A 17,998-nucleotide genomic window follows, 5' to 3' on the forward strand; every position below is an offset into this window, starting at 1 on the left:
AGACCGTGAAAGGCCAGGTAATGGGGATTGTTCTTAGGGCTGTGGGTGGCATATGGCTTTGATTGGCGAAGAGCTGGCACCCAACACAGTGTTGTACAAGGGCCTGTGCATCTACTCGGGCCGTGGGCCAGAAAAAACTTGTACGAAAGGCCTTGCTTACGAGGGCCCGAGCTGCGGCGTGATGGCCGCCGAGGCTAGCATGTATTCAGCCAAGAGCTATTGCCCCTCCTTTTTGGAGATACATCTTTGAAGAACTCTAGTAGTACTTTCCTTGTAGAGTTCTCCTTCATGAACTTTGTAGGCTTTCGAACGTCGAACTATACGACGGGCCTCGTTCTGTCATCAGGGAGCTCCCTCCTATTAAGGTAGGCCAGGAAGGGTTCGGTCCATGGGGAAATGACAGCCATAATTACATGGGCGGAAGGTGTAGCTCCAATTTCCGAGCCCCCGATGTCCTTAGAAATGTGTTCGGTATCTGAGGGTATGATTGGCGCCAGACTAGTATTGCCGCTCTTGTCCTGCCATACGATGGCTTGAAAATCCTTTCAACAAAAGTGTTGGGTGGGACGGGGTCGCGCTTAGCACCCATACGAGCAAGGATGTCCGCTGCCTAATTGTTGTGCCGAGCTACGTGCTGGAATTCGAGCCCCTCAAACCAAGCTGATATTTTGAGTACGGCGTTACGGTAGGCCGCCATCTTTGGATCTTTCGCATCAAATTCTCCATTTATTTGGGATATTGCGAGGTTTGAGTCCCCGCGCACCTCGAGGCGTTGTATGCCCATAGAAATGGCCAGCCGGAGACCATCAGTAGTGCCTCATATTCGAATGTGTTGTTGGAGTCCGTGTACATGATTTGCAATACATATCGGACTGTGTCCCCTGTAGGGGATGTTAGGATGACACTAGCCCCCAGTCCGGCTAACAGTTTGGAGCCATTGAAGTACATCACGCAATTGGAGTATGTGTTGTACTCTTTAGGGAGTTCGGCTTCTGTCCATTCGGCGACAAAGTCGGCCAACACCTGAGATTTAATAGCTCAGCGTGGCTTGTAAGTTATTTCAAATGGTAGGAGCTTGATAGCCCATTTGGCAATGCGGCCAGTGGCGTCTCGATTGTTTATGATGTCATTGAGTGGTACCTCGGAGGCCACCGTGATCAAGCACTCTTGAAAGTAGTGTCGTAGCTTCCGTGATGCCATGAAGACCGCATATGCTATCTTTTGATAGTGCGGGTATCGGGATTTGCATGGTGTGAGGAAAGCCGATACATAGTATACTGGTTTTTGGAGCGGGAATTTGTGTCCCTCTTCCTCTCGTTCGACAACGAGCACAGCGCTCACCACCTGGTGAGTTGCAGATATGTACAGTAGCATAGGTTCTCCAATGTTTGGCGCGGCCAGGATTGGGTTGTTTGCTAACAAAGTTTTTATTTCTTCCAACCCGGCTGTTGCCGCGTCTGTCCACTCAAAGTGGTTGGTACGTCGGAGCAGGCGATAGAGTGGCAGTGCCTTCTCTCCCAATCTAGAGATAAAGCGGCTCAAGGCTGCCACGCACCCAGCTAGTTTTTGGACTTGCTTTAGGTCTATTGGTATTGCCAATTGTGACAGGGCTCGGATTTTGGCCGGATTTGCTTCGATTCCTCTATTGGAAACAATGAATCCGAGCAGCTTTCTGGTCGGAACGCCGAAAACGCATTTTTCCAGATTGAGCCATATGTCATATGTTCAGAGGTTGTCGAATGTAAGGCGTAATCATCCACCAATGATTCGGCATGTTTGGTTTTGATGACTACATCATCTACTTATGCCTCCACCGTCTTGCCAATTTATTTTTCCAGGCATGTTTGAATCATGCATTGGTAAGTGGCGCTGGCGTTTTTGAGTCCAAAAGGCATAGTGTTGAAGCAGAAAGGCCCATACGGAGTGATGAATGCCGTAGCGGCCTGATCGGATTCCTTCATCTTAATTTGATGGTATCCGGAGTATGCGTCGAGGAAGCACAGTGAATCGTGTCCTGCAGTTGCATCAATGATTTGGTCAATGCGGGGTAGTGGGAAGGGGTCCTTAGGGCAGGCCTTGTTGAGGTATTTGAAATCGACACAAAGGCGCCAGGATTTGTCCTTCTTTGGCACCATGACCAGGTTTGCTAGCCAGTCCAGGTGTTTGATCTCTCTGATGAACCCGGCCTTAAGTAGTTTGGCTAGCTCGTCCCCCATAGCTTGTCGCTTGGGTTCGGAAAATCGTCGCAGCGTTTGCTTGACTGGCTTGAACCCCTTTATTATGTTGAGGCTGTGTTCTGCTACCTCTTGAGCACTGCGTTGGTTTTTCCCTTGAAGAGGAAAGGGTGATGCAGTAAAGTAGCGTAAGTATTTCCCTCAGTTTTTGAGAACCAAGATATCAATCCAGTAGGAGGCTACACTCGAGTCCCATGCACCTACACAAAACAAATAAGAACCTCGCAACCAACGTGATAAAGGGGTTGTCAATCCCTTCACGGTCACTTACGAGAGTGAGATCTGATAGATATGATAAGATAATATTTTTGGTATTTTTATGATAAACACTAAAAGTAAAGAAAGCAAAATAAACGGCGCCAGAAATAGTTTGTTGACGGGATATTAATATGATGGAAAATAGACCCGGGGGCCATAGGTTTCACTAGTGGCTTCTCTCAAGAGCATAAGTATTATGGTGGATGAACAAATTACTGTCGAGCAATTGATAGAACTGAGCATAGTTATGAGAATATCTAGGTATGATCATGTATATAGGCATCACGTCCGCGACAAGTAGACCGACTCCTGCCTGCATCTACTACTATTACTCCACACATCGACCGCTATCCAGCATGCATCTAGAGTATTAAGTTCATAAGAACGGAGTAACGCTTTAAGCAAGATGACATGATGTAGAGGGATAAACTCATGCAATATGATATAAACCCCACCTTGTTATCCTCGATGGCAACAATACAATATGTGCCTTGCTGCCCCTGCTGCCACTGGGAAAGGACACCGCATGATTGAACCAAAAGCTAAGCACTTCTCCCATTGCAAGAAAGATCAATCTAGTAGGCCAAACAAAACTGATAATTCAAAGAGACTTGCAAAGATAACCAATCATACATAAAATAATTCAGAGAAGATTCAAATATTGTTCGTAGATAAACTTGATCATAAACCCACAATTCATCGGTCCCGACAAACACACCGCAAAAGAAGATTACATCGAATAGATCTCCACAAGAATCGTGCAGAACTTTGTATTGAGATCCAAAGAGAGAGAAGAAGCCATCTAGCTAATAACTATGGACCCCAAGGTCTTAGGTAAACTACTCACACATCATCGGAGAGGCTATGGTGTTGATGTAGAATCCCTCCATGATCAATGCCCCCTCCGGCAGGATGCCGGAAGAGGCCCCAAGATGGGATCTCACGGGTACAGAAGGTTGCGGCGGTGGAATTAGGTTTTCGTGGATGCCTCTGATGGTTTGGGGGTACGTAGGTATATATAGGAGGAAGAAGTATGTCGGTGGAGCAACGTGGGCCCCATGAGGGTTGAGGGCGCGCCTGGGGGGTAGGCGCGCCCCCTGCCTCGTGCTCTCCTTGTTGATTTCTTGACGTGGACTCCAAGTCCTCTGGATCATGTTTGTTCCGAAAATCACGTTCCCGAAGGTTTCATTCCGTTTGGACTCCGTTTGATATTCTTTTTCTGCGAAACACTGAAATAGGCAAAAAACAGCAATTTGGGCTGGGCCTTCCGGTTAATAGGTTAGTCCCAAAATAATATAGAAGTGTATAATAAAGCCCATTAAACATCCAAAAAAGAATATAATATAGCATGGAACAATCAAAAATTATAGATACGTTGGAGACGTATCAAGCATCCGCAAGCTTAATTCCTGCTCGTCCTCGAGTAGGTAAATGATAAAAACAGAATTTTTGATGTGGAATGCTACTTGGCATAATTTTCAATGTAATTCTCTTAATTGTGGTATGAATGTTTAGATCTGAAAGATTCAACACAAAAGTTTAATACTGACATAAAAATAATAATACTTCGAGCATACTAACGAAGCAATTATGTCTTCTCAAAATAACATGGCCAAAGAAAGTTATCCCTACAAAATCATATAGTCTGGCTATGCTCTATCTTCATCACACAAAGTATTTAATCATGCACAACCCCGATGACAAGCCAAGCAATTGTTTCATAATTTTGGTGTTCTCAAACTTTTTCAATCTTCACGCAATACATGAGCGTGAGCCATGGACATAGCACTATATGTGGAATAGAATGGTGGTTGTGGAGAAGACAAAAAGGGAGAAGATATTCTCACATCAACTAGGCATATCAACGGTCTATGGAGATGCCCATCAATAGATATCAAAGTGAGTGAGTAGGGATTGCCATGCAACGGATGCACTAGAGCTATAAGTATATGAAAGCTCAACGAAAGAAACTAAGTGGGTGTGCATCCAACTCGCTTGCTCACAAAGACCTAAGGCATTTTGAGGAAGCCCATCATTGGAATATACAAGCCAAGTTCTATAATGAAAATTTCCCACTAGTATATGAAAGGGACAACATAGGAGACTCTCTATCATGAAGATCATGGTGCTACTTTGAAGCACAAGTGTGGTAAAAGGATAGTAGCATTGTCCCTTCTCTCTTTTTCTCTCATTTTTTCCTTTTTTTTATTTGGCCTTTCTCCTTTTTTATGGCCTTTCTCTTTTTTTAGTCCGGAGTCTCATCCCGACTTATGGGGGAATCATAGTCTCCATCATCCTTTCCTCACTTGGGACAATGCTCTAATAATGATGATCATCACACTTTTATTTTCTTACAACTCAATACTTAGAACAACAATATGACTCTATGTGAATGCCTCCGGTGGAGTACCAGGATATGCAATGAATCAAGAGTGACATGTATGGAAGAATTATGAACGGTGGCTTTGCCACAAATACAATGTCAACTACATGATCATGCAAAGCAATATGACAATGATGGAGAGTGTCATAGCAAACGGAATGGTGGTAAGTTGCATGGCAATATATCTCGGAATGGCTATGAAAGTGCCATGATAGGTAGGTATGGTGGCTGTTTTGAGGAAGGTATATGGTGGGTTTATGATACCGGCGAAAAGTGCGCGGTATTAGAGAGGCTAGCAATGGTGGAAGGATAAGAGTGTGTATATTCCATGGACTCAACATTAGTCATAAAGAACTCATATACTAGTTGCAAAAATCTATTAGTTATCAAAAAAAAAGTATTACGTGCATGCTCCTAGGGGGATAGATTGGTAGGAAAAGACCATCGCCCGTCCCCGACCGCCACTCATAAGGAAGACAATCAATAAATAAATCATGCTCCGACTTCATCAAATAACGGTTCACCATACGTGCATGCTACGGGAATCACAAACTTTAACACAAGTATTTCTCAAATTCAAAACTACTCAACTAGCATGACTCTAATATTACCATCTTCATATCTCAAAACAATTATCAAGCATCAAACTTCATATAGTATTCAACACACTCATAAGAATTTTTTTACTAATCTTGAATGCCTATCATAATTAAAGCAAATTACCACACTGTTTTGTGGGACTCTCAAAGTAATATAAGTGAAGCATGAGAGAACAATAGTTTCTATAAAACAAATCAACCACCGTGCTCTAAAAGATATAAGTGAAGCACTAGAGCAAAAACTATATAGCTCAAAAGATATAAGTGAAGCACATAGAGTATTCTAACAAATTCCGAATCAAGTGTGTCTCTCTCAAAAGGTGTGTACAGAAAGGATGATTGTGGCAACTAACAAATAAAGACTCAAATCATACAAGACGCTCCAAGCAAAACACATATCATGTGGTGAATAAAAATATAGCTCCAAGTAAATTTACCGATGGATGAGGACGAAAGAGGGGATGCCTTCCGGGGCATCCCCAAGCTTTGGCTTTTTGGTGTCCTTATATTATCTTGGGGTTCCATGGGCATCCCCAAGCTTAGGCTCTTGCCACTCCTTGTTCCATACTCCATCAAATCTTTATCCAAAACTTGAAAACTTCACAACACAAAACTTAACAGAAAATCTCGTGAGCTCCGTTAGCGAAAGAAAACAAAACACCACTTCAAGGTACTGTAATGAACTCATTATTTATTTATATTGGTGTTAAACCTACTGTATTCCAACTTCTCTATGGTTTATAAACTATTTTACTAGCCATAGATTCACCAAAATAAGCAAACAACACACGAAAAACAGAATGTCTCAAAAACAGAACAGTCTGTAGTAATCTGTAACTAACGCAAACTTCTGGAACTCAAAAAATTCTACCAAAATAGGAAGACCTGAACAATTTGTTTATTGATCTTCTGCAATTGGAATCAATATTTTATCACGTTCTGGTGAATTTTAACAATTGTTTTCGTGAACAGAAAGTTTCTGGAATTTTCAGCAAGATCAAATAACTATCATCCAAGAAGATCCTATAGGTTTAACTTGGCACAAACACTAATTAAAACACAAAAACAAATCTAACCAGAGGCTAGACCAAAGATTTATTCCTAAACAGAAGCAAAAAGCAAAAAAAACTAAAAATAAAATTGGGTTGCCTCCCAACAAGCGCTATCGTTTAACGCCCCTAGCTAGGCATAAAAGCAAGGATAGATCTAGGTATTGCCATCTTTGGTAGGCAATCCATAAGTGTCTCTCATAATAGATTCATAAGGTAATTTTATTTTCTTTCTAGGGAAGTGTTCCATGCCTTTCCTTAACGGAAATTGGAATCTAATATTCCCTTCCTTCATATCAATGATTGCACCAATCGTTCTAAGGAAAGGTCTACCAAGAATAATAGGACATGAAGGATTGCAATCTATATCAAGAACAATAAAATCTACGGGCACATAATCCCTATTTGCAACAATAAAAACATCATTAATTCTTCCCATAGGTTTTTTAATAGTGGAATCCGCAAGGTGTAAGTTTAAAGAGCAATCATCAAATTCGCGGAAACCTAACAAATCACACAAAGTTTTTGGAATCATGGAAATACTAGCACCCAAATCACACAAAGCATAGCATTCATAATCTTTAATTTTAATTTTAATAGTAGGTTCCCACTCATCATAAAGTTTTCTAGGGATAGAAACTTCCAACTCAAGTTTTTCTTCATAAGATTGCATCAAAGCATCAACGATATGTTTGGTAAAAGCTTTATTTTGACTATAAGCATGAGGAGAATTTAGCACGAATTGCAACAAGGAAATACAATCTATCAAAGAGCAATTATCATAATTAAATTCCTTGAAATCCAAAATAGTGGGTTCATTGATATCTAAAGTTTTGACTTCTTCAATCCCACTTTTACAAAATTTTGAGTCAAGATCTAAAAACTCCGAATTTTTTGAACGCCTTCTAGGTAAAGGTGGATCATCTCCAGTGCCATCATTATCAAGATTCATATTGCAAAACAAAGATTTAATAGGGGACACATCAATAACTTTTAGATCTTCATCTCTATTCTCAAAATTTTCCGGCTTAGCGGCCATCTTATTAACTAAGGTGGCCTGCTTATCCGAAACTTCAGCTATTAATTTTTCAAGATGAGCAATCTGAGAATTCAAACCATAAAATTCTTTAGACATATCATCGAGCTCTTTATTCATATAACCCATAAAGCTTTTTTGTTCCTTAAGCTCGTTCCTAAAGAAATTGTTATGCTCAAATTGTAAATTAATAAAACTCCTGACGTTGCTTTCGATCTCTTCTAAGCTTTTAAGGTGAAGATCACCAAATCTAGGTAGAGCCATCATGACAAGCAAGCAATCCAACACACAAGCAAACAAGAAGCCAGCGAAAAAGAGGCGAACGGAAAAGAGAGGGCGAATAAAACGGCAAGGGTGAAGTGGGGGAGAGGAAAACGAGAGGCAAATGGCAAATAATGTAATGCGAGGGATAGGGGTTTGTGATGGCTACTTGGTATGTTGACTTTTGCGTAGACTCCCCGGCAACGGCGCCAGAAATCCTTCTTGCTACCTCTTGAGCACTGCGTTGGTTTTTCCCTTGAAGAGGAAAGGGTGATGCAGTAAAGTAGCGCAAGTATTTCCCTCAGTTTTTTAGAACCAAGGTATCAATCCAGTAGGAGGCTACACTCGAGTCCCACGCACCTACACAAAACAAATAAGAACCTCGCAACCAACGCGATAAAGGGGTTGTCAATCCCTTCACGGTCACTTACAAGAGTGAGACTGATAGATATGATAAGATAATATTTTTGGTATTTTTATGATAAAGACTAAAAGTAAAGAAAGCAAAATAAACGGCGCCAGAAATAGTTTGTTGACGGGAGATTAATATGATGGAAAATAGACCCGGGGAACATAGGTTTCACTAGTGGCTTCTCTCAAGAGCATAAGTATTACGGTGGGTGAACAAATTACTGTCGAGCAATTGATAGAACTGAGCATAGTTATGAGAATATCTAGGTATGATCATGTATATAGGCAGCACGTCCGCGACAAGTAGACCGACTCCTGCCTGCATCTACTACTATTACTCCACACATCGACCGCTATCCAGCATGCATCTAGAGTATTAAGTTCATAAGAACGGAGTAACGCTTTAAGCAAGATGACATGATGTAGAGGGATAAACTCATGCAATATGATATAAACCTCATCTTGTTATCCTCGATGGCAACAATACAATACGTGCCTTGATATTGCAAGAAAGATCAATCTAGTAGGCCAAACCAAACTGATAATTCGGAGAGACTTGCAAAGATAAACAATCATACATAAAATAATTCAGAGAAGATTCAAATATTGTTCATAGATAAAATTGATCATAAACCCACAATTCATCGGTCCCGACAAACACACCACAAAAGAAGATTACATCGAGTAGATCTCCACGAGAATCGTGGAGAACTTTGTATTGAGATCCAAAGAGAGAGAAGAAGCCATCTAGCTAATAACTATGGACCCGAAGGTCTGAGGTAAACTACTCACACATCATCGGAGAGGCTATAGTGTTGATGTAGAAGCCCTCCGTGATCAATGCCCCCTCTGGCAGGACGCCGGAAAAGTCCCCAAGATGGGATCTCACGGGTACAGAAGGTTGCTGCGGTGGAATTAGGTTTTCGTGGGTGCCTCTGATGGTTTGGGGGTACGTAGGTATATATAGGAGGAAGAAGTACGTCGGTGGAGCAACGTGGGCCCCATGAGGGTGGAGGGCGCGCCTGGGGGGTAGGCGCGCCCCCTGCCTCGTGCTCTCCTCGTTGATTTCTTGACGTGGACTCCAAGTCCTCTGGATCATGTTTGTTCCGAAAATCATGTTCCCGAAGGTTTCATTCCGTTTGGACTCCGTTTGATATTCTTTTTCTGCGAAACACTGAAATAGGCAAAAAACAGCAATTTGGGTTGGGCCTTCCGGTTAATAGGTTAGTCCCAAAATAATATAAAAGTGTATAATAAAGCCCATTAAACATCCAAAACAGAATATAATATAGCATGGAACAATAAAAAATTATAGATACGTTGGAGACGTATCATGTTCGGCCAGTCTGCGTGGGATTCCTGGCATATCCGAAGGATGCCAAGCGAAGATGTCCCAATTCTCGCGCAGGAATGCTCTTAGAGCGGCGTTGACCGTCGGATCCAGCGGTGCTACAATGGCTGTTGTTTTATTAGGATCAGTCGGGTGAACTTGAAATTTGACTATTTCGTCTGCTGGCTTGAACGAAGTGGACTTAGGCCTCTTATCGAGGATTACATCATCTCTGTCCACTGTGGAGCGCAGAGCGGTGAGCTCCTCGGCCGCGAGGGCCTCAGATAATGCCTCGAGGGCCAGGGATGCGGTTTTGTTTTCGGCGCGGAGTGCTATGTCCGGATCACTGGTGATAGTGATAACTCCGTTGGGCCCGGGCATTTTGAGTTTCATGTACCCATAATGGGGTATGGCTTGAAAGCGTGTGAGTGCGTCCCGCCCAACAGGGCGTGATATCCGTTGTTGAAAGGTGCCACGTGGAAGATTAGCTCTTCAGACCTGTAGTTCTCCAGCGTGCCGAATACCACATCGAGTTTAATTTTCCCCAAACATCGCGCTTCTCGACTGGGGATAATGCCTCGAAAGGTTATACTGCTTTGCTCGATGCGGCTCTTGTCCATTTGCATTTTATCGAGCGTGTCCTCATAGATGAGTTTCGGTCCGCTGCCGCCGTCCATGAGTACTTTAGTGAGCCGAAAGCCGTCCACAATTGGGTTTAGGACCAAAGCAGCTGGTGCTCGGACTGATCGGGCCCTTGGTTCATCATTAGCATTGAAAGTTATCGCCATATTGTTCCAAGGATTTATTGCGGCTACTTAGTTGACTTCGGCGAGGTCGCGGAGCGCCCTTTTGCACCGATTGTTTGAAGAAAAGGTCTCGAAGACCGTAAATACATTGAGATCGTCATCCTCCGAAGAGTACTTATCTAGGGTAGTGTTGGTGAGGATGGCCTCACCGCTCTTAGCCACGTGCCGGAGTACCCAACATGCTCGAAGGCTATGTGTTGGCTCGGAATTCGGCATCATGTGTAGCCGACAGGGCTTGTTGAGCCATTCATCAAGGACAGTTCTGTGTCCTGTTAAGGGCTTATTTTTCTTGTTCGTGGGATGATGATTAGGTGCCCCGTGAGGGTGCATCCTTTTTGCCCATCCGGTGGGTGGCTTAAAGGCAGGCGGTTCCCACCGAGCTGTCTTGGCTTTCCAAGTGCTTTCCATTGCGCAATACTTTTGTACTATGTGTGCCAAATCTGCAAAGTGTTGTATGCGGCGGCGGTTGAGGGCATTGAGGATCCCCTCGTCTGTACAATAGTGGCAAAATACTGACACCGCGTCGTCGTCGCAGCAATCTTTGATCTTGTTTTTAACAAGGAGGAATCTGGCCCAGAAGTGATGGACTGTTTCCTGAGGTTGCTGCCGCACATACATTAGGTCGCATATGTCCGGAGGACCGGAGTTGCTTGGGGAGTATTGCTTGTGGTGGGTGGGCGGCCTTAAATCTGAACCTTGACCCGCTGTGGGATCCGTAGCTTGAAGAATTTCTTAGGTCACCGGCCCAGGATCCGGAGTGTCCTGGGAGTTTTCAGGCTCATCGCCTGGTTCTATGTTCGGTGGACAGATGGTCTCTTCTCGAAGATGGGTGTCCGGCTCGCAAGGCTCGGAGATCCGAACATAGCTTGTTCTCAGCATAGGAGGAGAGGTATCCTCGGCTTGCTCCTCCACAACCGTTACCAGATGGGTGACAGGCGGGGACCTGATTTCCCTCTGATCTGGTTTAAGCCCAATCAGATCATAATCTGTTGCGACCCCTAGGGCGGCGATGCGATCTAGCAGTTCGTTCAAAGATGAGACATGTGCCGGATCCATCTTATCGAAGTTTTCGGGGCCGATGCGGAGATGATTTTTGGCAATCTGGGGGACCGCCTTTCGCTTAACGGCCGAGCGGGCACCCATGGTAAAACTGCCGAGCTGGAGGATCTGCCCAGGAACTAGGGCCCTTCCAGAGGTGATTTTGTCGTTGACGACAAGGCGAGCCATCGATCCTTCTATTGACGACACAGAGGAACTCACAATGAAAGCACCAATGTCGGTGTCAAAACCGGCTGATCTCGGGTAGGGGGTCCCGAACTATGTGTCTGAGGATCAAAGGTAATAGGAGACGGGGGACACGATGTTTACCCAGGTTCGGGCCCTCTTGATGGAGGTAATACCCTACTTCCTGCTTGATTGACTTTGGTGATTATAGGGGTTACAAGAGTTGATCTACCTCAAGATTGTAGCGGATAAACCCTAGATGTCTAACCTGTATGATTTGTGATAGCCTCTACGGACTAACCCCTCCGGTTTATATAGACACTGGAGGGGGCTAGAGTTGTACAAAGTCAGTTTACAGAGAAAGGAAACTACACATCTGGCCGCCAAGCTTGCTATCCACGCAAAGGAGAGTCCCATCCGGACACGGGGGAAGGCCTTCTATCTTGTATCTTTACAGCCCATCAGTCCGGCCCATGTCACATAGCCCGACCATCCGGGAACCCCTTAATCCAGGACTCCATCAGTGTGCGCCAATGCATTTAGACGTCTGGCTAGAGTAGTGGAAGTACGGCAAGGCCTAGGCAGTGGCATGGGTGGTACAACAGTGATGACGGTCTCTGAGGGCGTGGATGCAGAGCATAAGGGGAGGGACGAAGTAGGGAAAAGGGGTTTCGGGTGGGGTATTTTGGTGGGCCGACAGCGTCAGAGTCTGATGTGTCAGACGCCCGAACTCCACGAAACCTCTCCAGGTTTGCTTACGGTTTGTGGGAGCGGGTTCGGACAATTTTCGTGACTGTTGTTGGATGGCCAAAATTGTCCGAACCGTCAGGCTATTTGGTGTTTTGCGTTGGAGTTGCCATTAGAGCATCTAGAACCGGACCATCCTCCCCCCTAAACGTCCAGACGGACAACCCGGATAGGGCCCAGACAAAAAAAATACCACCCAACCACACCCCCCCCCCCCAAACCCAGCCCAAATGTTCAGGTTGTGCGACACCCCTCATATCCAGTCCATATGTGGAGTGAATATGCGGATTCCCGGACGTGTCTGCTATGTTGGATCCAACAGGTCGGACCCATCCCAAATCTCTACAAATTGCCTCCAACCTAGCCCGACATGCCCTCTTCCCCTCCTTTCTTCTGCCTCGTTCGCGCTAGCCCTTCCCTAGCTTAGTCGTCCCAAGACACAACGCCGCCACCACCGACCCCAACCCACAACGTTGCCACCCATGCGCCATTGGATACAGTTGCCGCCATCGGACAGCGCCCCGATACGTCCAACTCATCCGAAAATACATCTCACCCCATATGTGTTAGACCAAATGTCCGAGTTGTTTCTTAAGTTCTTTTTTGTAGACAAACAATGGATTCGTCAGATGATGATTATGAGAACAAGGACCTTGGCAAATTCATGTACAAAGCGTTCATCGATTCGTCGGATTTGGATGATGAAAATGCTGAAATGATGTTGGTGATGAGAATCCAGGAAGAAATGAAGAAGCAAGTGGAGCGTGTCCTGAGATTCAAGGGTTCGATAAAGGGCAGGAGAGTTGTTCTTCAGGATATGATCGCTCACGCACAACTTCTCTGTAGCGATTACTTCAAACTAGATCCAACATACCACGAGGTTTTTTTCCGACATCGCTTTCGGATGAGCAAACATTTGTTCTTACACATAGTGAATGCCATGGTGGAATATGATCCATACTTCAAGCCGAGGAAGGATTGTTGTGAACAACTGTCCTTCGCTTTTGCTCATTTGTAGAAATGCATGACTGCTCTCAGGATGCTTGCACATGGTAAACCCGCAGATGCTGAAATTGGGATGAGGTAGAGGACATGCCATCAGGCCACCACGAAGTTTGCCCTCACCGTGGTGAAGGTGTTTGGACCGGAGTATCTGAGAGAACCAATTGTCGAGGATACAAAAAAGTTATTGGCAATTGAAGCATCAAGAGGTGTTCCAAGTATGCTCAGATCAGTTGATTGCATGCATTGCCAATGGAAGAACCACCCCAAAGCTTTGCACGGGTAGTATATATCAAGGTCACACCCAAGAGGCCATCATATTTGAAACAGTGACATCGAAAGGCCTTATAGATTTGTCATGCTTTCTTTGGCATGCTTGGTTCTCACAACGACGTCAATGTGCTCCAGTATTCTCTGTTGTTCAAGAGACTTTGTGATGGGGATGCTTGAGCGTGCAACTACACCGTCAACGGACATAAGTATAAAAAATGGTATTTCCTTGCCGATGATACATGTCCTCAATGAACGTCGTTTGTGAACACTATATCTGAACCCGAGGTAACAAACAATCTCTCTTTGCACAATTGCAAGAAGGTGCTTGGAAGGATTTGGAGAGAGCACTCGAGTGATACTAGCTCGTTGAAGTATTGTTCGTGGAGTTGCAATGATGTGGGAACCGAAGACATTTGTCTCGCAGCTGATACCATGTTGTGTAATCTTGCACAACGTTGATTGTGCGGGATGGGGGCGAAGGGGCAGCCCATACACATGATTTTGAGAAGTCTGTAGTAAAGGTCCTCCTCCCGCAATAGAATGCATGCTAACTTTCTGGAGATACACCGACAACTTTGAGATCAACATATGCACGTGCAACTACTCAATGATATTGTGAAGCATGTGTGGATCCACACTGCAAATAATTGAATTTTATGTTTGAATTGTGCACTCCGAGTGAATTTTATGTTTTTAAAGTAATGTCTTTTCTCTACGAATAAATATTTGCCAATTATTGTTCTAGATGCGAAATCATCCCCAATTAGAGAGGCGCTCATGATGGCTTCAAATATTGGGCCGTACCGCCCAATTGCGATACACACGCAAATCTTTGAACGATGCATCCTTTTGACCACCTCTGAAACCGTCCAGTTTGCCACCCGGCCGACTCCATCGATCATGTCTGAATGAGCAGGGCTAACCTATTTTTGTCATAGTACTATAATCTAACTATGTCACGTTAACAGTAGAGTACTCGAGTGCGTACGTACCATCTCCCGTCTCACAGCAGCCGCAGCACTGTACTGCTGACCAGTCGCCGCATTGCGCAATGATCAGCTCATGGTGCGCGTGTGAATCGTATCCGGCTCTCTCCATCTTTGACTGTACCGAGACAGATACGGAAAGGGGAATAGCTACACCAGAGATCCTTGGTGAAAGTTAGGGGGCAATCTTACTTCGAGAAAGAACCAAAGTTAACGAGCAACCCGATGTTGCTGCTGCCTGCTGCTGCTGCATTGGATCATCATTGTTCATAAAAAGTCGGACAATCTCAGCCTTTGATCATGAGTTGCACGTCCTGGTCTCACGGTACACTATGCATGCGCACGCAGTAACGTTCCACACTCTTTTGGGTTCCTTGCGAACAGCGCGTAGTAAGATCTCGCCGAGAAAAACAAATGTTTTCTTGAATGCATTCTCTTTTTTGAGAGGCTTGAATGCACGATTGGAGGTACTGTGCCAGTGAATAGCTCAGCTAGCGTCGTGTCCTCACTTGCGTGCCGAGAGAGTCAACTCAGAGCAGGCTTTTATATTCGTACACGTACTATTCCCCCCTCGTCTGCTCGTCACATCTGCCCGGCCAGAATTTATTTACCGCTGTAATAAGAGGTGGTACCTCGTCGTGTCAAATCACAGCAACCATCGATGGATGGGTGCATGCATGCATGCACGCACACGTACCGCCCGAAGGACCGATTCGCTTGCTTTACTGCACCGCCATGATTCGAACTTATGCACGCTACCAAGCTATAGCTAGCTAGCCTATGATCTTACTACCCCCATTTACCTCTTCTTTTCATGTCACTAGCTGCTCGCGGTGATCATGGCGTGCACGCCCCCTTTACTACCCCCTATTTAAGCCGCTCCGTCTCTTGCGAGGAGCTCCGGTGACATATACTACCCCGTGTCCGTCCACTTCTCCAAGAACTCACTCGTGTAGTGTAGCCGAGCCACGATCGACATGCCCTCGCCTGGTAGCTTCAGTCGGCGTAGCGGCGACAGTTTCCTTCTGCCCCGGCCGCCGCCGGTGACGGACGTGGGCTGCGGGTGCCGCACGCCGAGGCTTCTCAGCTCCATCTACTCGTCGCTCATGTCCCGTGCGCGTGGAGGAGGAGGCCGTAGCACCAAGCCCAAGTCGCCGCACGCGTCGTCCACGTCCACCGCCACCGCCTTCAGCTGCAGCACCGCGGGCGCCACCACCGCCACCACGGTCTCGTCCCTGGACGACTCGTGGGGCCTCGCGACCTACGCCACCAACACGCTCTACGAGGACGACCCCGAGGCGAGGCGCCAGAGGCAGAGGACGACGACGAGGACGAGGAGGCGCAGGAGGCAGAGGAACCACGGTAGCAGCAGAAGGCCGGAGCGGGGCGTCGCGATGATGGCACGCGGGGAGAAGGAGGAGGAGGAGGAGGCTGCGGTGGCGGTGGAGGTGGAGTCGGCGACGCCGTACGAGGACTTCCGGGAGTCCATGGTGGCCATGGTGGTGGAGAAGGAGATGTACGCGTGGGAGGACCTCAACGCGCTGCTCCACGGGTTCCTCTCGCTCAACTCGCCGCGCAACCACCCGCTCATCCTCCACGCCTTCGCCGACCTCTGGGCGCCGCGCGGCGGCCTCTTCTGCCCTCCGTCCCCGTGCCTAGGCCTCTAGAGTCGAAGCTGCACCTGCACGCCGACATGCGCCACCTAGCTAGCTCTACCCCATTAGCGCTGGCATATATAGCCGTAAATCTAGCTTAGGCTGGGTCATACTACTGTGTACGTACGTATCTTGTACTGTAGTTGTCGTCGTCGTTCTCGTCGTTGTTGTATTACGTGCTACTCTGCTACTCCGTAGTCCTCTAGAGCTAATGCTCAACGGACTGCGTACTAATCTTTGTCCGTGTCCGTGTGTCGGTGCGTGCGTGCGCAAGACAAAATAAAGTATGCGATACGATGGCACGTCCGTGGTTCGTATGAGCTCTGTTCGTTTCTATAGATTGTTCGTTCTGAGGTGGATTCGAACCACTCCCTCCGTTTGTATTTCGAGTCCAAAAGGCCGGCTGAAAGAGGATTTTCAGTCCTATGTCCGCTGCCAGCAATGGAAAATGGAAGTTTCTAGGATTGCTGCTCTTTTCTGTTCAAGAAGTCTTTCTCCAGGTGTCGGCGTTCTGAAAACGGGGTCCTCAGACTTGCCTGCTTGCAGTTCACGGCGTGGCTCCACAAGCGGGCCCGTACGGCCCATCTTCACCAGCAAGCACTCAAGACCCTCGCGAGAGCCAAGCCTCGCGAGGCGGACGACACAAGACCTCCTCAGGAACGGCCTCACCAGGCTGACTCGCGAGGGGCGGAGAGATCAAGGCAAGGCAAACCTCGCGAGGTTCTCATGGCGTGAGCCATGACGATCAAGGCCAGGCGGGCGCCAACGCGCACAGTGTCCTTGCTTCCTCTTTGGTGCTAAGGAGGCAAGCGCAGGTGAGGAATTCCGAGGCATCAGGCAAAGGTTTGCATATTGGTGCAACAAGACCAGCAGGACGGCAAGACGGAGGTCACCGTGGAGCCCAAGACGGCGTCACCGCCAGAGCCTTTGGCAGGCGAAGACTACTTTTGTCACGATAAGTTGTACTAGCTGTCCCCTTTCAAATTGGCCGTTGTTGGCTCCCTTCCCGCTCAATATTTGGGAAGAGGACCAGGGCCTCTATAAATAGGGTTAGCCACCACGGTAGACGGCATCGGATCCTCACCTACCAGAACTCGCTCGAGCGATCCTCACACCCACCAAGCACAAGAACACCTCGCCTCAGGAGGCTGTTCATCCCCTTGTACTGTTCATCCTCAGCCCAAGAGGCAATCCACCACCACCACACTGGAGTAGGGTATTACACCACAACGGTGGCCCGAACCAGTATAAATCTTGTGTCTCGTGTGTTGAGAGTTTGTCGTGCTTAGCCTAGAGATCGTGAAGCGTGTGAGGGCATGATCGGTGAGGGGGAGATCTTCGCGCGCACCCCACTGTTCGAACCTCAAGGGTTTTGCCGGAGCCTCCCTCTCGCCAGTTGATCCACCGACGTCCCACGGTTCAGATGTCCGGCGACCCAAGAACCAACGCCGACCACTGGGCAGCTTGGCCAGCCCGGGCGGCGTCGTCCACCCAGGAAGATCTCGACCCCGCGCTCCAGGCGGCTCGAACACCACCTAACGTTGCGGGGCGCGGGCAGCGCGGCCAAGCGCCGTCCACCCTTAGCCCACGACAGGTGCGAGCTGCTACAAGGGCCGCAAGCCACGCCGCGACAACGACGCCGCACACCCGACGGGAGCAAGCGAACATGAGGGCCGCGCTCACAGTGGCACGGGAGCTGCTGCGGTGCCGACTGATGGAGAGCGGCCGGGACGCATTGTTGGAA

The 17,998-nt window shown here is 46.9% G+C and overlaps 1 protein-coding gene across 1 annotated transcript; it reads left to right on the forward strand.

The window, feature by feature from the left end:
- The first annotated feature begins 15,461 nt into the window (after positions 1 to 15,461).
- LOC123170306 (transcription repressor OFP8) lies at positions 15,462 to 16,640 on the forward strand. The gene has a single exon (XM_044588153.1). It carries the CDS (start codon positions 15,577 to 15,579, stop codon positions 16,264 to 16,266), a length of 690 nt encoding a protein of 229 aa, XP_044444088.1. The 5' UTR covers positions 15,462 to 15,576; the 3' UTR covers positions 16,267 to 16,640.
- The last annotated feature ends 1,358 nt before the right edge of the window (positions 16,641 to 17,998 follow it).

The sequence above is a fragment of the Triticum aestivum genome, chromosome 1D (genome assembly GCF_018294505.1).
Source record: "Triticum aestivum cultivar Chinese Spring chromosome 1D, IWGSC CS RefSeq v2.1, whole genome shotgun sequence".
NCBI classification, from domain to species: Eukaryota; Viridiplantae; Streptophyta; class Magnoliopsida; order Poales; family Poaceae; genus Triticum; species Triticum aestivum.

Excerpts from the sequence above, each read along its gene's own strand:
- LOC123170306 (XM_044588153.1), top strand. The coding sequence starts at position 15,577 with ATGCCCTCGCCTGGTAGCTTCAGTCGGCGTAGCGGCGACAGTTTCCTT.